Consider the following 14280-nt stretch of genomic DNA (forward strand, 5'->3'; position numbering starts at 1 on the left):
TACGTGTTGCTATACGTAGTATCAAGATTGACCATACATGTTCCTTTTTCGTAATTGATTATAGATATTCTTATCGGTTATTAATTTTTCGTTGACTTATTCCCTTATTTTATGGTTTTTAGAGTGTTTGTCGTTATGGACAGATCTTACTACCTTACATCCTTCTCTATACTAGAGATGTCTATCATAATACTATATTTCTCTCAAAGTTAACAATATTTATCATAATTAAACCTTGCAACAAATGATCCATCCTAAACTTTGCATATCTTCTCCATCGGAGAGGTCTATTGTTGTGTTTCTCTTGATAATGATTATACCTACCATAATCAAAATATATATGATAATCGATCAAAAAAGGTATTTATAATAATATATAAAAGAAATATTTTTTATTTTAATTATTTTTTGTCTTCTTTTTCAATGAGACTATTTTATCCTTCACAACTTCCTTAAAAAATAAACTAATAAAAAATTTTGTTTTCACATTTTAATCTTTTAACTATGGTAATTATAAGTTATATTTGTATTCCAAATGAAAACTTTCAACTACTTACACAATTTCTTTTTCTTTCTGTTCTCGCCTCTTGTTATAGTTGGTACACAATTATTTATAACATTCAACCCGATGAATTGGGCTATATATTGTGTTCATACTTTGATATTACTAATATGAAGTTTTCTTAATAAGGACTAAGATGTGAACTCCATATGAATATGTTCATACTATATATATATATATATTTAATCTATATAACTTAAAGCATCTTTGTGGCGTGCATGAGATTGAGAGCGAGAGAAAGAGAAGCAGCATGAAGAGATTCTCCATTTGAATTCAGGAATGGTGATTGATGTTTGAAGCAATTGTTAATTAAGAAGGGGTTGGGTTGTGGTGGTGGTACGTAGTGTAATGTTCTACATGTTAGGTTTCTAAATATTATTGCTCTCGTGATTTTGTTGGTCTCACTTTTTGTTTTTCAGCCTTGTCTTCTTTATCTTTAATTGCATGCAAATAAACAAAGCTCGCAATAAACTTGCTTAACAACTGATTTGAAGATTTCGAGCATTTTTGTACAGTGAGTTGCAGATGCTGTACGTGTTTGTTTTTTTCCTTTATACATGTTTTTTAAGAGCTTAATTTATATGGTTTTTAAGAGTGTGTTTTATAAGATATTAGAGGACTTTATAAATTACTTTCACTTGTTGGGTAGGCTTACTTTAGTACGTAGTTTCTATAGCTTCTAAGTTATTTCGAGTGTGTTTAATTAATTAGTAAATGTGACATTTTTGTTAAATAAAAAATAAAATAAAATGTTAAATAATATTTATAATATATACTTAATTAATTTATTTAATTGAACTTATGATATAAATAAATAGGTTTTTAATAAATTAAATTAAATTAAATCAATTTGTTAGATATGAATCTTTGGATTGAACTCTTTGACTAAACCCATAGTTTTATACTCTTAATGAAGTGAGAGAAAGATAGTTAAGTTAGATTGCACATTAGTTTCTAAACCCTAAGGGACATTGGTTTCGAGATATGTTACTACTTTCCTGATAATCGTATTCCTATAAATATTATTATTGGAATAATATTATTGAGAATATTTTAAAAATGTCTTTAATGGGATTTTAACATTCCTAAAAAATACTTAAAATAAAAAATGAGTTGAATAATTGAGTTAAAATATAACTTCTCACATTCTCATGAGAATACAACATTTTCATCCTCTACCATAGAAATCAAAATGAAGTGAATCATGTTATGGCTACTTAATTTCAAAGAATAAATTATACCCATAAATATTTTTTCAAAACTCTAAAAAAAACATGAAAATATTGTATTTTCCAACTCTATTCCCATAAAATGAGTTTTTAATCTATGAAGCAAACACACTAAGAGTGTTTACAAAAGAAACCCAAGTGAGAACCCTAAGAAACACATAGAGTAGCTATGAAAATGGCAGAGGAATATATCTGTGCCTTGGAGATTAATTATCATATGAGGTAAGAGAGGGAGAGTAAAAATGTCTAACCTGGTGGACACATATAGGGTTATGGGTAGTGAGGTGATCCCTAACCTCTTTAAGAATTGTATAATTGAATGTGTTTGATGAATTTGTTGATATTATGTGATTGATGGTGTGGTGTGGTGTGGTGATGATTGTAATGTTTTGTGGATTTAAGATGATTAATTGAATTTTATTAAGTATTGAATTGAGGGTTTTATATGATTGAGGGTCCGGTATGAATTATATCTTTTGATGTGAATTGCTGTTGAGTTTTGTTGTTCATAGATACTAAAAACACAAATTGATGTAAACTCCTAAGATCAAGCTTCTTAGGATTCAACAAGATTATCTTAGTGTTAGACTAATGATGCAAAACTAATAAGTTCTCACAAAAAAAGAAGAAGAAGAAGATAACATTGAGAAAGAGAAAAGAGAATAGTGTTCTGTATCTCTAACTCCTACTGATTTTCAATAATTATAGGAAGGGATATGGAGTGTAACTATAATTAATCACAATAATTAAAAATAATTAATTTTAAAATATTTGATAATTTAAAATGAATTAAAACTATAATGATCGAATTACTATATCTCATTAATATTGATATTAATTATATTTTAACACCTATAATTAATAAAATAATTACTTTGAATAAATTTAAACTCAAAATAATTTCGTGAATAAATTTACCTTTTGAAATATCTCAGAATATAAAACAATCTCCACATATTTCAAAAGGTATAAAAATAAATTTTGGATTTTCATATAGGTTGTAATGCATCGAACATGGTATAGCAAACTATCAAACTTGACCTAGATTGATAAAATATAACACACACTGTAATGAGTATAACAAATTATTGAACCCAAAACACTTGATTTATGTTAGAGGTTAATCAATCATAGTACACCCTATAATTTTTGGCATTATCATTGTGTTACACTTTTAGTTATGGGCATTCAATATTCATGTGTGTTCTAAAAATTTTACCAATATTTCATGCAAATGACTCCATTTGATACTCATAGAAGTGATTTCATCAAATGTATGCTGCAAATCATACACCACGGTCAAATTTTCTTATAATCACATAAAACTTAACTATAAAGATCATCCTTTTATTAATGTAGCCTTAACACTTTTAAGAAATTAAAAAAATAAAATTGATTTAAAACCAATTTTAGTACTAACAAAACTAACAAGTGACTTATTTTTCCCATTGAACCTTTTTTCATGAAATCTCCAATAACAAAGTTTGGGTTACCATGCATTCAAGTGACTTTAATAAAATCTCATTCTCCCTCGATATTTATAAATAACTAATGGTGTTTCGTAAATAATGTCATTCAAGTGACTTTAACAAAGTCTCTTTTGCCTCGATGTTTATAAATAATTAATCATGTTTTGTAAATAATATCTTCTTTAAGGGTTTAAAGTTAAAAAATTGACCAAATCCATTATTGACTATAGATATTAATTTTCAATCTTTTTAAGCAAATGCTATACACATAATTTCTTAATATATATTTCCAACAAAATATTTGATGTTAAAAGGTTCTCAACCACTAAGCCTCATAATCAACCATCTTTAGAGCAACAACTCTAATTCAACAATTACATTTGGTTGATATCAAAATAATTTTGCTACAAGTAATGACATAACATTAGTAAATTTTGACTCATTTTGATCAAAAGTTCAATTAATCACCATTGATTTCTCTAATACAATGAAAAATCTACAATATTAAATATAATTTATGGTACCACTCCGATATATCATCACATATAAATTTCTCATATGGAGAACACCGCATTTGACATATAGTCAAGTAAAATTACTCAAAATTGTTAACAATTCATAAATGACAATAACTTTTACGAGTTAAACTTAAAAATCACTGGTATTACAATACCACAAAGGTATCAATATATTTTATTTATATAAGATTTATGGTGAGTCTCATCTCATTCATGATAATAATTAATATCATATTAATAATCAGTCATTGTCAATACGAATAAATTATCAAATAATAATTGTCTACATCATTCTCTAAGCGATGCATCACAATTTATTTTCTCCATTATTCATTATGTCTCATTATTTTATTTTACAAAAGCAATCTCGTAAGTGGATTAATTTCAAATCACATGCTATTGAGTAACACAAAACTAATAACACCATATTAGTAAAATCACCTAATTGCATAAAGTCAAGTCATAATTACAAATAAATTCAAATATTTAAGATAATGCGCACAAAATAATAATAGTAATTAATATATACATGTATATGTGAAAAAATATCAAATGTGTTTAAAATTAATTTTTGTAAAATTATTTCATTCAATAACTCATACAATAACTCATAGTTTATGTTGAATTTCAATGATCCAATCATTAAATTAAAATTTTTTAATATATAGATTAAGTTTACAAATTTTTAAAATTTTTCAAAATCATATAATATTTTCGTTATATAATTTTAAATCAACGTGAAAAATACTTTTAGGATTATTAATCAATTTAAATTAATAAAATGAAGTATTAAATAATTTTTAAAATTTTATATTATAAATGATTTTACATTTTTTTAAAACGATTACATGTTAATTAATGCATTAATAATATTATTTAATGAAATTAGAGTTCAAATTGTTGTTGAAATATTTATTATATTAAATATACAAAAAAAAATTATACTCACTTTTTTAAAACAATTTAAAGGAGGTCTAATTATCATTTTAATTCTTATAATCTCTTAAATTTTATATTTTAATTCTTATAATAAATGACAATGATTAAAAAAACAAAAAACATATATATATATATATATATGTGTTAAAATAAAATATTTTTAAACTATAAAAATAAAAAGTAATTTTTTAATCTATAGAGATTAAAAGAATACTTAATTTTTTAAAAATATGTATAAAAAAACAATTAAAAATACTTAATAAAAAAAATCAATTTTTATCTTTAAGATATAGTTGGTTAAAAAAAACCCTTCACAAAACATAGAGTACGTCCATTAAAAAAAATGCATAGTAGGTAATAGGTATGTTCCCATTTTATCTTAGGGGGACGTTTATTTATTTACTTTTATGTTTAGAAATCATTATTAATGAGAGTCATAAATCTCATACATTATGATTTATAATAATCATGAAAATATATTTGATTGGTCATAAATAATTTTAGGATATTTATAAATATTATATGAAAATATTTATTTATTATATTAAATAAATAAATAAAGATAATATAAGGTGTTTTTTATTGCATTTAAACTTTATTTTTACTTTGAAAAAAGTTTGTTTCCCATCTTTTCATGAGAATAATTTTGTGAAAAATACAAAAACAATTATTAGGAAATAATATTTTTTAGTAATGCTATTTTTAAAATAATAAATAAAAGGCAAAAAAATAAACATTTTTTACATCAAATTTTTCAAGGAAGTAAAATCTTTTTGAGTACTAAACGTTTCCTAATGCTTTACTTGGGAGAAAGGTAGGAATTGAAAGAAAGACCAAAATAATAAGTGAAATTTGATTTGATATGAAACAGATAAGAAATATATATAGTGAAATATGTAGTTAATTGATAGAGTGAAATTAGATAAGAAATAGATGAAAACTGATATTTTAAAATTATATTTTATGTAAATATAAAAAATTTATACAATTATCATTTTACCTTTCGACTCTTATTTATAATACATTACTCATTTTACCATATTCCAATATGATGATTTTCACACATAATGCATTATCCATTAGCATAATGCATTACTTATATGAGGAAACTTCACTTCTTATAATGAATTACTTGTTATTGAAATGTATTATTATCTATCGGAGGAAACTTTGTTATTGAAATGTATTATTATCTATCGGAGGAAACTTTGTTTCTTTAATTACTGGTTATATAATACAAAAGAAATAACAATTATTTATGACTTTATTACTCAATTTTATGACAATTCCCTTATCTTAGAAGGTAAATTTTTAATCATAAAATTCACCATCTTCTCCACTAAAATACTCGCTAATTTCCTCTATTAAACACATATTTTTTTTTGAATATATACGTCTTAATCTATTTCTCGACATGACAATTCCCTCTAAATCCACTATCAAAATATAGTGTTAGTGAAATTTATAAATCATATGCTAACAACATCATTACTATGAGGAAAAAAAAAAATCAAAGACACAAGTGGTGTGAGTAGAAAACTCAACCATGTATTTTTTATTTGCTAAAATTCAAAGTTTTTACATCATTGATATGCAAAAATATATATACATAATTTATTTATTTGACTTATTACTGCTCAATTAAAAGGTTATGGATTGACCACTCTAATCACAATCATCATTTTATTAAATTTTATAACAACTATCTTAAAAGTTATATTAATAAATAATTTTTTTATTAATTAAAGGTGTACAAACTTTTATATCAACAATACATAATCATTAAACCCTTATTTATTTGCTGAGATAGCTTCACATTTTATTTTTTTTACGTTTTAGTCTCTCATTTTAATCCTTTAATATAACTTGTTTTATTCTTTAACTATTCATTTTAGGTATAAAAAACAATTATTCATTTTTTTTAAACAAACAATTATTAATTTTAGTCTTTATATATACTTAAAACTAATTAAATAGTATACATGTGAAGACTAAAATAAATAATTTTTAAGTATGAATGGAAGACTAAAATGTAAAGTTTGTGTAATTATATAGAAACTAAATAAATAATTAATTAAACCTTTGTATTATTATTATTTTGTTTTTGATAGTCTAGGTACACTTGTAGAATAACGTGATAATTATACCAAAAACAACTTTATACTAAAGTGCAAAAGAGAAGAGAGAGTGAAGGAATAGAATCTTTTTTATTTTATTAGTAAAATAATAATAATTTGTAGGAGTGATTAAAAAAAAAAGGAGTAAGAATTAAAAAGGAATAAGAAAAAGAAGGTCCCATAACATAACAGTAACACTAACAGGTGGAGCGGTTAAATTGAGAATGTGAGTAACGGCTAGAAAAGAGGTAAGGAAAGTGAGTAAAAGATCCGTAGCCGTTGGATGCGAGGGAAAATCGAAGGGTCCTAATTGAATTAAGATTCGACCGTTGGACGCGTATAAGACATAGCCGTAGAGGGAACGTTGCATTCACAAAAACAAAGGAACACAGTATTTCACTTTCTCAAGATCTTTTCTCGAAGAAAGGAAAAAAGTTTGTTGTTTTCAGAGCAGTGTTTTCAATCCGCGGTGGCGACGACCGACGTAGGCGGCGGCAGCGGAGGAGGAGAGGCGCAGAACGGTGGTTTTCAGGGGTTTCTGTCGTCGCTGTTCTCCACTCTCGGCGGTGTTTTCGGCTCTACGTTTCAAGAAAAATCGTCGCACTCAGTCATGGCTTCTAGAGCTGTTCCTGCGCAGGGACAACCCACCAATGGTGTGTGTTTTTTATTTGGTCTTTTGTTGTTTTCTTGATGTCAAGGTTGATAAATGTTTGGGTTTTATTTTTTTTATTTGGACAAGTTTTCAACATTGGTCCCTTTGAATGTTAGTTGAAACTTGAAATGTTATATAGTTTGAGATTTGTCGAGTGAGATCTGATGAGTATGGGAAGTTTTTCTGGTTGATTAGTTTTCTTGTGCATCTTCTGTTAATGAAGTTTTCATGTCTGTTGTGCTTTCTTTTTGTTAATTTTTTTATTTTTTTCTGAATGTCCCTCTTATGTGTTTGTGTGGTTTAGGTGAAAACAAGCAAAAGAATGTGGGAGCTGAAGGGAGAAACAGAAGGGTGCTTCAGGATATTGGGAATCTTGTGACTAAACAAGCAGATCCTGGTGTCAATGTGACTAAGCGTGTCACAAGGTATTTTTTCTTTTCTTTTTATTATTTTTTTAATCTTTCTAGACTCATGTTTTCGATGTGACCATGATGCCTAATTCCTTCTGTCTTTGTCAATTAGGAACTTTCGTGCTCAATTGTTGGCGAATGCACAAAAAGCTGCGGCAGAGAAGAACAAGGTTGCATTTTCCTTTCCTTTCTTTTCTTTTTCTCAACTTTATTTAGTCTTGACCTCTGATTTTGGAAGGGATCATGAAAAGTTTTCTTTTTGTAACGGCTATTATGACAAACTCTGAATCTGTTTGAGTGTGAATGTTTTTCAGAAGCCATACACTGGAGTAGAGAATGGCGCAGTGGTAGCAAATGGAAACTTTATTGCTGCAAGGAAGGTGGAACCTTCTAAGAAGGCAAAAGAAGAACCTGAAGTAATCATCATTAGCTCTGATGATGAATCAGAAGAAGAGATGGAGAGCCCAGCTGTTAAGGGAAGAAAGGCAAGGGATATGTCTGCCAGGAAAAATGGAAAGGCCTTCAGTTCAGCCCTCTCAGCTAGAAGCCAGGTTCTTCCTTGTTCCTTTTTTCTTCACTTTGGAATGTGGTTTTGGGTTGGGGAATACCCTTTTTCTTGTACTTTGTTGTTTGTGTTCTAACAAGTAACAACTAAATTTGTCAACCTCAGGCTGCTTGTGGAGTCCCAAGGGATTCAGTAGTGAACATAGATGAAACGGACAAGGACAATGAATTGGCAGCAGCGGAATACATTGATGATATGTACATGTTTTTCAAAGAAACTGAAGTAATGCTCTATGCTTTACTCTTTAATAATTCCTAAGTTCCTTTTTTTCTACGCAATTGTTACTTATTTGATTTTGATGAAATAAACAGGAAGATGGTCGTGTGCATGATTACATGGCTTCACAGCCAGATATAAATTCCAAGATGAGATCAATCCTTGTGGATTGGTTGATAGAAGTGCATAGGAAATTTGAGCTCTCTCCGGAAACTCTCTATCTGACTCTGAACATTGTCGATCGATTCTTGTCCGTGAAGGCTGTGCCTAGAAGGGAACTTCAGTTGGTTGGTATCAGTTCAATGCTGATAGCCTCAAAATATGAAGAGATATGGGCACCGGAGGTGGAATTCTTTCTCTTTTATGATTTATGAACCATGTTTGAGAAAGTAAATGTGCCAACTCATGGGTGTGTTTTCAATATGCAGGTTAATGACTTTGTATGCATATCAGACAATGCTTATGTTAGCGAACAAGTGCTGATGATGGAGAAAATGATCCTGAGAAAGCTTGAATGGTATTTGACTGTCCCCACACCCTATGTCTTCTTGGTTCGGTATATCAAAGCCTCCATTCCATTTGAGAAAGAGGTAAAATTCTTTGTAGTTTGGTTGTTAAGTTTATTTTTTAAGTAGTAGGATGTCCTGATGAAAGTGTCTAATTTTCATCAATGTAGATGGAAAACATGGTGTTTTTCCTTGCCGAGCTCGCTTTGATGCACTATCCTACTGTAATCCTGTATTGCCCTTCTCTGATTGCCGCTTCTGCTGTATACGCCGCTCGATGTACTCTTGGAAAGAGTCCTTTCTGGACAAGGACTTTGAAGCATTACACAGGCTACTCTGAGGAGCAACTAAGGTAAAAAATTTCTTGGGTCAGCAAATTGATGTTTGAACATGCAACTAAAATACTAGATAGTGTTTGCTTTTCAGCATTCATGAAGTGACTTTTGTTTATTTATGCTGCCAGGGATTGTGCCAAAATCATGGTCAACCTTCATTCTGATGCACCAGAAAGTAAGCTTAGGGCAGTTTACAAGAAATTCTGTAGCTCAGATCGCAGTGCTGTTGCTCTTCTAACTCCAGCAAAGAACTTGTCAGCACCACTGTCTTGAACAGATTCAAGTCTAGGGGGGATTATTGCTGTATGACTTGGAAAATCTATGGATGGGTTTGTTTAGGGAGATCATTGCTGTTATGATCTATATATAATAATAGTATTTGTTTATTTTTTAGGAGTGTGATACAAAGTTTGCTTGCTTGTGGAGCCTCAAGCAATGTTTGGTGATTCTTTTTGTAAACCAGCGTTTGATTTGTATTGAACATCTCTAATGAATATTAAGCTTTGTGGATTAACTCTCATTTTCTTCTCTTCTTTTGTCCTTGCAATTTGCGTGGATGTTCTCATTAATATGCTCAAAAAGTACTTGATGAAATGTGTGGGAGTTGGAAGGTTAGGGTTTAGGGTTTAGGGTTTGTGGATTAACTCTCATTTTCTTCTCTTCTTTTGTCCTTGCAATTTGCGTTTAGGGTTTGTGGATTAACTCTCATTTTCTTCTCTTCTTTTGTCCTTGCAATTTGCGTGGATGTTCTCATTAATATGCTCAAAAAGTACTTGATGAAATGTGTGGGAGTTGGAAGGTTAGGACAGAATGACATGACATAAAAGTTATGAAATTACATGTTGATTTAAAAATAGCCATGTTGCGAGAAAAATCAAAGTTTTTTTTTACAAACTATTTTTAATGTACCATGGGATTGTTTGCTGATTATATAAGCTATAAATACCGTAAGTACTATTCTCATTTACTCCTAAGTGAGCTGCCTTCAACAGTTCAACCTATGGATGGATCACGTGTAGGATTGAATCTAGATCATTCAGTAAAAACTTGAAAAGAAGTCTATCAAACAGACTTTAAAGCTAGGGTATCTAACTAATGAGCTTTCAGCATGTCTCTCAACATATGCCGTATATTTGCATTTACTTTTTAGCTTTACCCTATATATATATAATCTGCCGTATGCAAATATACTTGGAATAAGAGATCAGAACAGAGATCTTTACAACGATCAACATGGCTATTTTTACAAACTATACACTTGTTTTATAGCAGTTCCAAAACAGGATTTTAAACCAACCTATGCAAGTTTCGTGTACGCCAAACAAGCCCAAAAATAAAAACATTTAAAAGTAGTCAAATGCAACTGCTAGTATGAAATTTACAATTTTGCTTCATTCAGATAAGTAAAGGTTATGTGGCACACAATATTTGGAAAGTTTTCAATCAGTATCACAAGGATCTCATTTAAGTGAACAGTATACAATAAAAACAATTCATCTCGTTAGAAATACTCAAAAATGAATTTAATTTCAGAATATGCATGGCTCCAAACCAACAATAGAGTTGAGGTGCACATTCTGTACACGAGGACTTCAGACATTAACCAGCCCTTTGGAAACCATTTTATTTCAATGTTAGAACCCGGTGGACTTTACACAACAAATCGAATAAACTACCAATATTTATAGAATTTTGCAGTAAAAAAATTACATGTGAGCTAGACAAGATTTAAGCATTAGTGGAAGCTGGGACTTCAAAAAATCAATCCTTTTGGCATTTAGGTAGCGGAAACGATACTCTTTGATCAGTTTGAGAGGGATCCAGCTGCATGTCTATCTTCTCTTCTTGAGAGGTGTTGGGAATAGTAGCCTCTTCATCCTCTGTTTCTTCCATAGGTTCAGAAGGCATTTTGTTTGGAATTGCAAACATATAGTTGGGACTGATTAATGTATCCTGGTCAGGTGGAAGCGGGATACCAAGTCCTGCTATACTCTTTGGCAATGGTATTTTGTTGCGGTTATGAGCCAACTCCAGAAGCACCTGGCATGTGATTACATTGAACATATTATCTTTCAGGTAGACATATTATTGCTTGAAGGAGAAGAGAAGAAGAAGGTATAGGGGTCACCAAAGAGATAGGGATACTTTCAAGCAAGCAACTATTTCAGGATACCATAACTAACACACTGAATCTCAGTAAATTGGTTTCTAGTTTCTAGAAGGTTTTGAATTTGAGTGATAATCAATCATGTCCCACCAAATGACAATCTCCGCCATAATTCCCAAACAACTGACAATTAAAACTTCAACACGATTAATTACTGCAAGCTAGTAATTAAACTGCAATACAGTAAGGAGGAGCCTACAATGCTAGAGCTCATAGATAAGAAAAGTAGACACAAATAATTTACATGCAATTTCTTACATAATCCAGTGCGATAATTTTGAAAAAACAAATTACCAGTTTATAAACTATGAAACACAAGATTATGATTCACGGTAAGGGAATTAGGAAGTTGAGTTAACTTGCTTGAAAACTTGATCTTGCAGGAACTTGGGCAGATTTGAGTAGAATAATAGTTTCATACAAACTTAGTCCGAGTCACAGTCTAGAACAAACCCAATAATCTGCCCCAATTCTTCAAAACTCGTGCAAAAGTTGTTTTAGATGTTACAGCTTTCATCCTAATTTTGCATTGTGAATGAGCTACTCCAGCCTCCTTGAAACATGTCAGTATGAACCCGGTTCAAATGAACTTCATCCAGGAACTAAATTCCCAGCTTGAACACACAGTCACAGGCTCCATTTCACGGCAACATTCCACAACCCACACTAAGGCTCCTTCTCCATCTTTGTTTTATTTTTCCCCCACTGATTGTGCAACATCTTTTACTTTTGAATATAATGTTTTCACAATTCTGGTAATTTGGAACAAACCCACACCCACTTGGCACATGGTGCTTTATTTCATCATTCACTAATTTGTTCCAACATATTATCTTTGGCCATCAATTTTGAATTTGCAGCATTCCATTTGCATTATTTAGAGTGAACTCCTATGAGTTTACAAGTAAAGTCTACAAACGCTCAACGAGTATGACAGCCTCTTTTGGCACCTTTTATTGTATTTGATACCATATGTTGAGATTTAATATAAAAAAGTAACAGAACTGAACAATTTTCTTCTGATGGGTTACTCAAGTTATTTACAATACATGTTTGATTTCTAACTACGAACAAGTCAGAGAATAGAAGGACTGGAGAGAAGGAATGCCTGCATTTTCTATCAGAAAAATCAAAACCCACGTAAGTTCAACAATAAAGAATATATATGTAATCAATTTTCCTTGCACAAGAAACAAATTCTAACCATTGGGTAAAAAGATTTAAAAATGAATTACATATTTCTTTTATCGGTAAGATTTACAATGAAAACAACAATGTTCGAACTTACTTTGTGTATATTATTTCAATCTCTCTTTGCTAAGCCAATCCTAATGGTTCAAATGGAAAATTACTAATATTACCTCACGAGGGGGTGGTTGCGAGAAACTGAAGTTAAGCTTCGATTGAATAGCAAGCTTAACATCATCACAGTCAATCTCAGTCCTGCCTGCATGCTCTGAATACACTTGGGCATCCGTCAATACATCAACAACATAACGATACCATAACTCTAGAAACTTGTGTACAACATGAGGTTCATAGTCCTCCACTCCCATTGATTTCATCAAACACTTGACAATCTTTGCATCCCTTGGCATTGTCAAGTCCTCATCTTTTTCTGCCATACCTGTCCACTGCACCCAAAAACAGCAATTATTGATGATTTGAAACAAATGGGAATTTGTATTTTATGTTGAGAAATCTCAATGGTGCCAAAAGTTTTAATCTTTAATACCATAGAAAGTAATGGTGGTGAATGGTAAATTGAAGAAAGTAAGTAACGCAGAAAAATGCAAATTTATAAGAATATAAAAATAGGTCAGACATATTGCATTCCTAATTAGGAAAAAAAAAATAGATTGCATTGTTAAAAATAAAAAACGAAATATGAAGTATGAACATTCATAAAATTCTCAACATTTTCAAAGCAGAGAAGGGAAAGGGATGACGAACTTACCAGAGGATGGATCGGAAAGGCTTCTCTGCTCAAAAGTTTTCACTCAGCTTCGTTCCATATTTAATTCTAAACTCTGAATATATAGGGTCGACGACAATAATAACTAACAAATTAATACAAATAAATAAAATAAAATATATATTTTTTATTATTACCATTTTTTTTAAATAGAACTTCGTATTTAGAAAACAATAAAATAAATTATTAATCAAAATTAATAATAATATTTTTACTATTTCTATTATTATTATCATTATTATCAATATTATATAATAATAATAACATTAATAATAATAATAATGACAATACTAATAATTATGATTATAATGATGATATTAACACTAAATAATAATAAAAATTATAATCATAAATATATATAGAGAAGAAAAGTTCGTTTATTTTATGAGTAAGTCTATTTAGATTTACTTTGTTTAATAATTCATGTTCTACATCAAATTTCAATGATTCAACCGTTGAATTTAAAGTTCTTAATATATAAATTAAATTTATAAATTTTTATAAATTTTAAAAATAATTTAATATTTCATTTCATTAATTCAAATTGACAAATAATCATTATTTTATACACTGATTTAAATTTATAAAACGAAATATTAAATAATTTTTAAATTTTTTAA

General features: G+C 29.4%; 2 protein-coding genes across 2 annotated transcripts; one reads left to right on the top strand and one right to left on the bottom strand.

Moving 5' to 3' along the window:
- Positions 1 to 7190: 7190 nt before the first annotated feature.
- CYCB1;4 (Cyclin B1;4) lies at positions 7191 to 10032 on the top strand. The gene is made up of 9 exons (XM_020367743.3): positions 7191 to 7487; positions 7791 to 7911; positions 8009 to 8066; positions 8211 to 8447; positions 8567 to 8683; positions 8773 to 9021; positions 9106 to 9267; positions 9354 to 9535; positions 9647 to 10032. Exons 1-9 carry the CDS (start codon positions 7445 to 7447, stop codon positions 9789 to 9791), a joined length of 1314 nt encoding a protein of 437 aa, XP_020223332.1. The 5' UTR covers positions 7191 to 7444; the 3' UTR covers positions 9792 to 10032.
- A 1077-nt stretch (positions 10033 to 11109) lies between these two features.
- LOC109805600 (transcription initiation factor TFIID subunit 9) lies at positions 11110 to 13743 on the bottom strand. The gene is made up of 3 exons (XM_020367755.2): positions 13643 to 13743; positions 13047 to 13319; positions 11110 to 11558 (listed from the first exon to the last, which is right to left on the bottom strand). The coding sequence occupies exons 2-3, from the start codon at positions 13308 to 13310 to the stop codon at positions 11280 to 11282; spliced, it is 543 nt and encodes a 180-aa protein (XP_020223344.1). The 5' UTR covers positions 13311 to 13319; positions 13643 to 13743; the 3' UTR covers positions 11110 to 11279.
- Between the last annotated feature and the right edge of the window lie 537 nt (positions 13744 to 14280).

Source organism: Cajanus cajan, chromosome 9 (genome assembly GCF_000230855.2).
Source record: "Cajanus cajan strain Asha chromosome 9, NIPB_CcT2T_4, whole genome shotgun sequence".
Taxonomy (NCBI): Eukaryota; Viridiplantae; Streptophyta; class Magnoliopsida; order Fabales; family Fabaceae; genus Cajanus; species Cajanus cajan.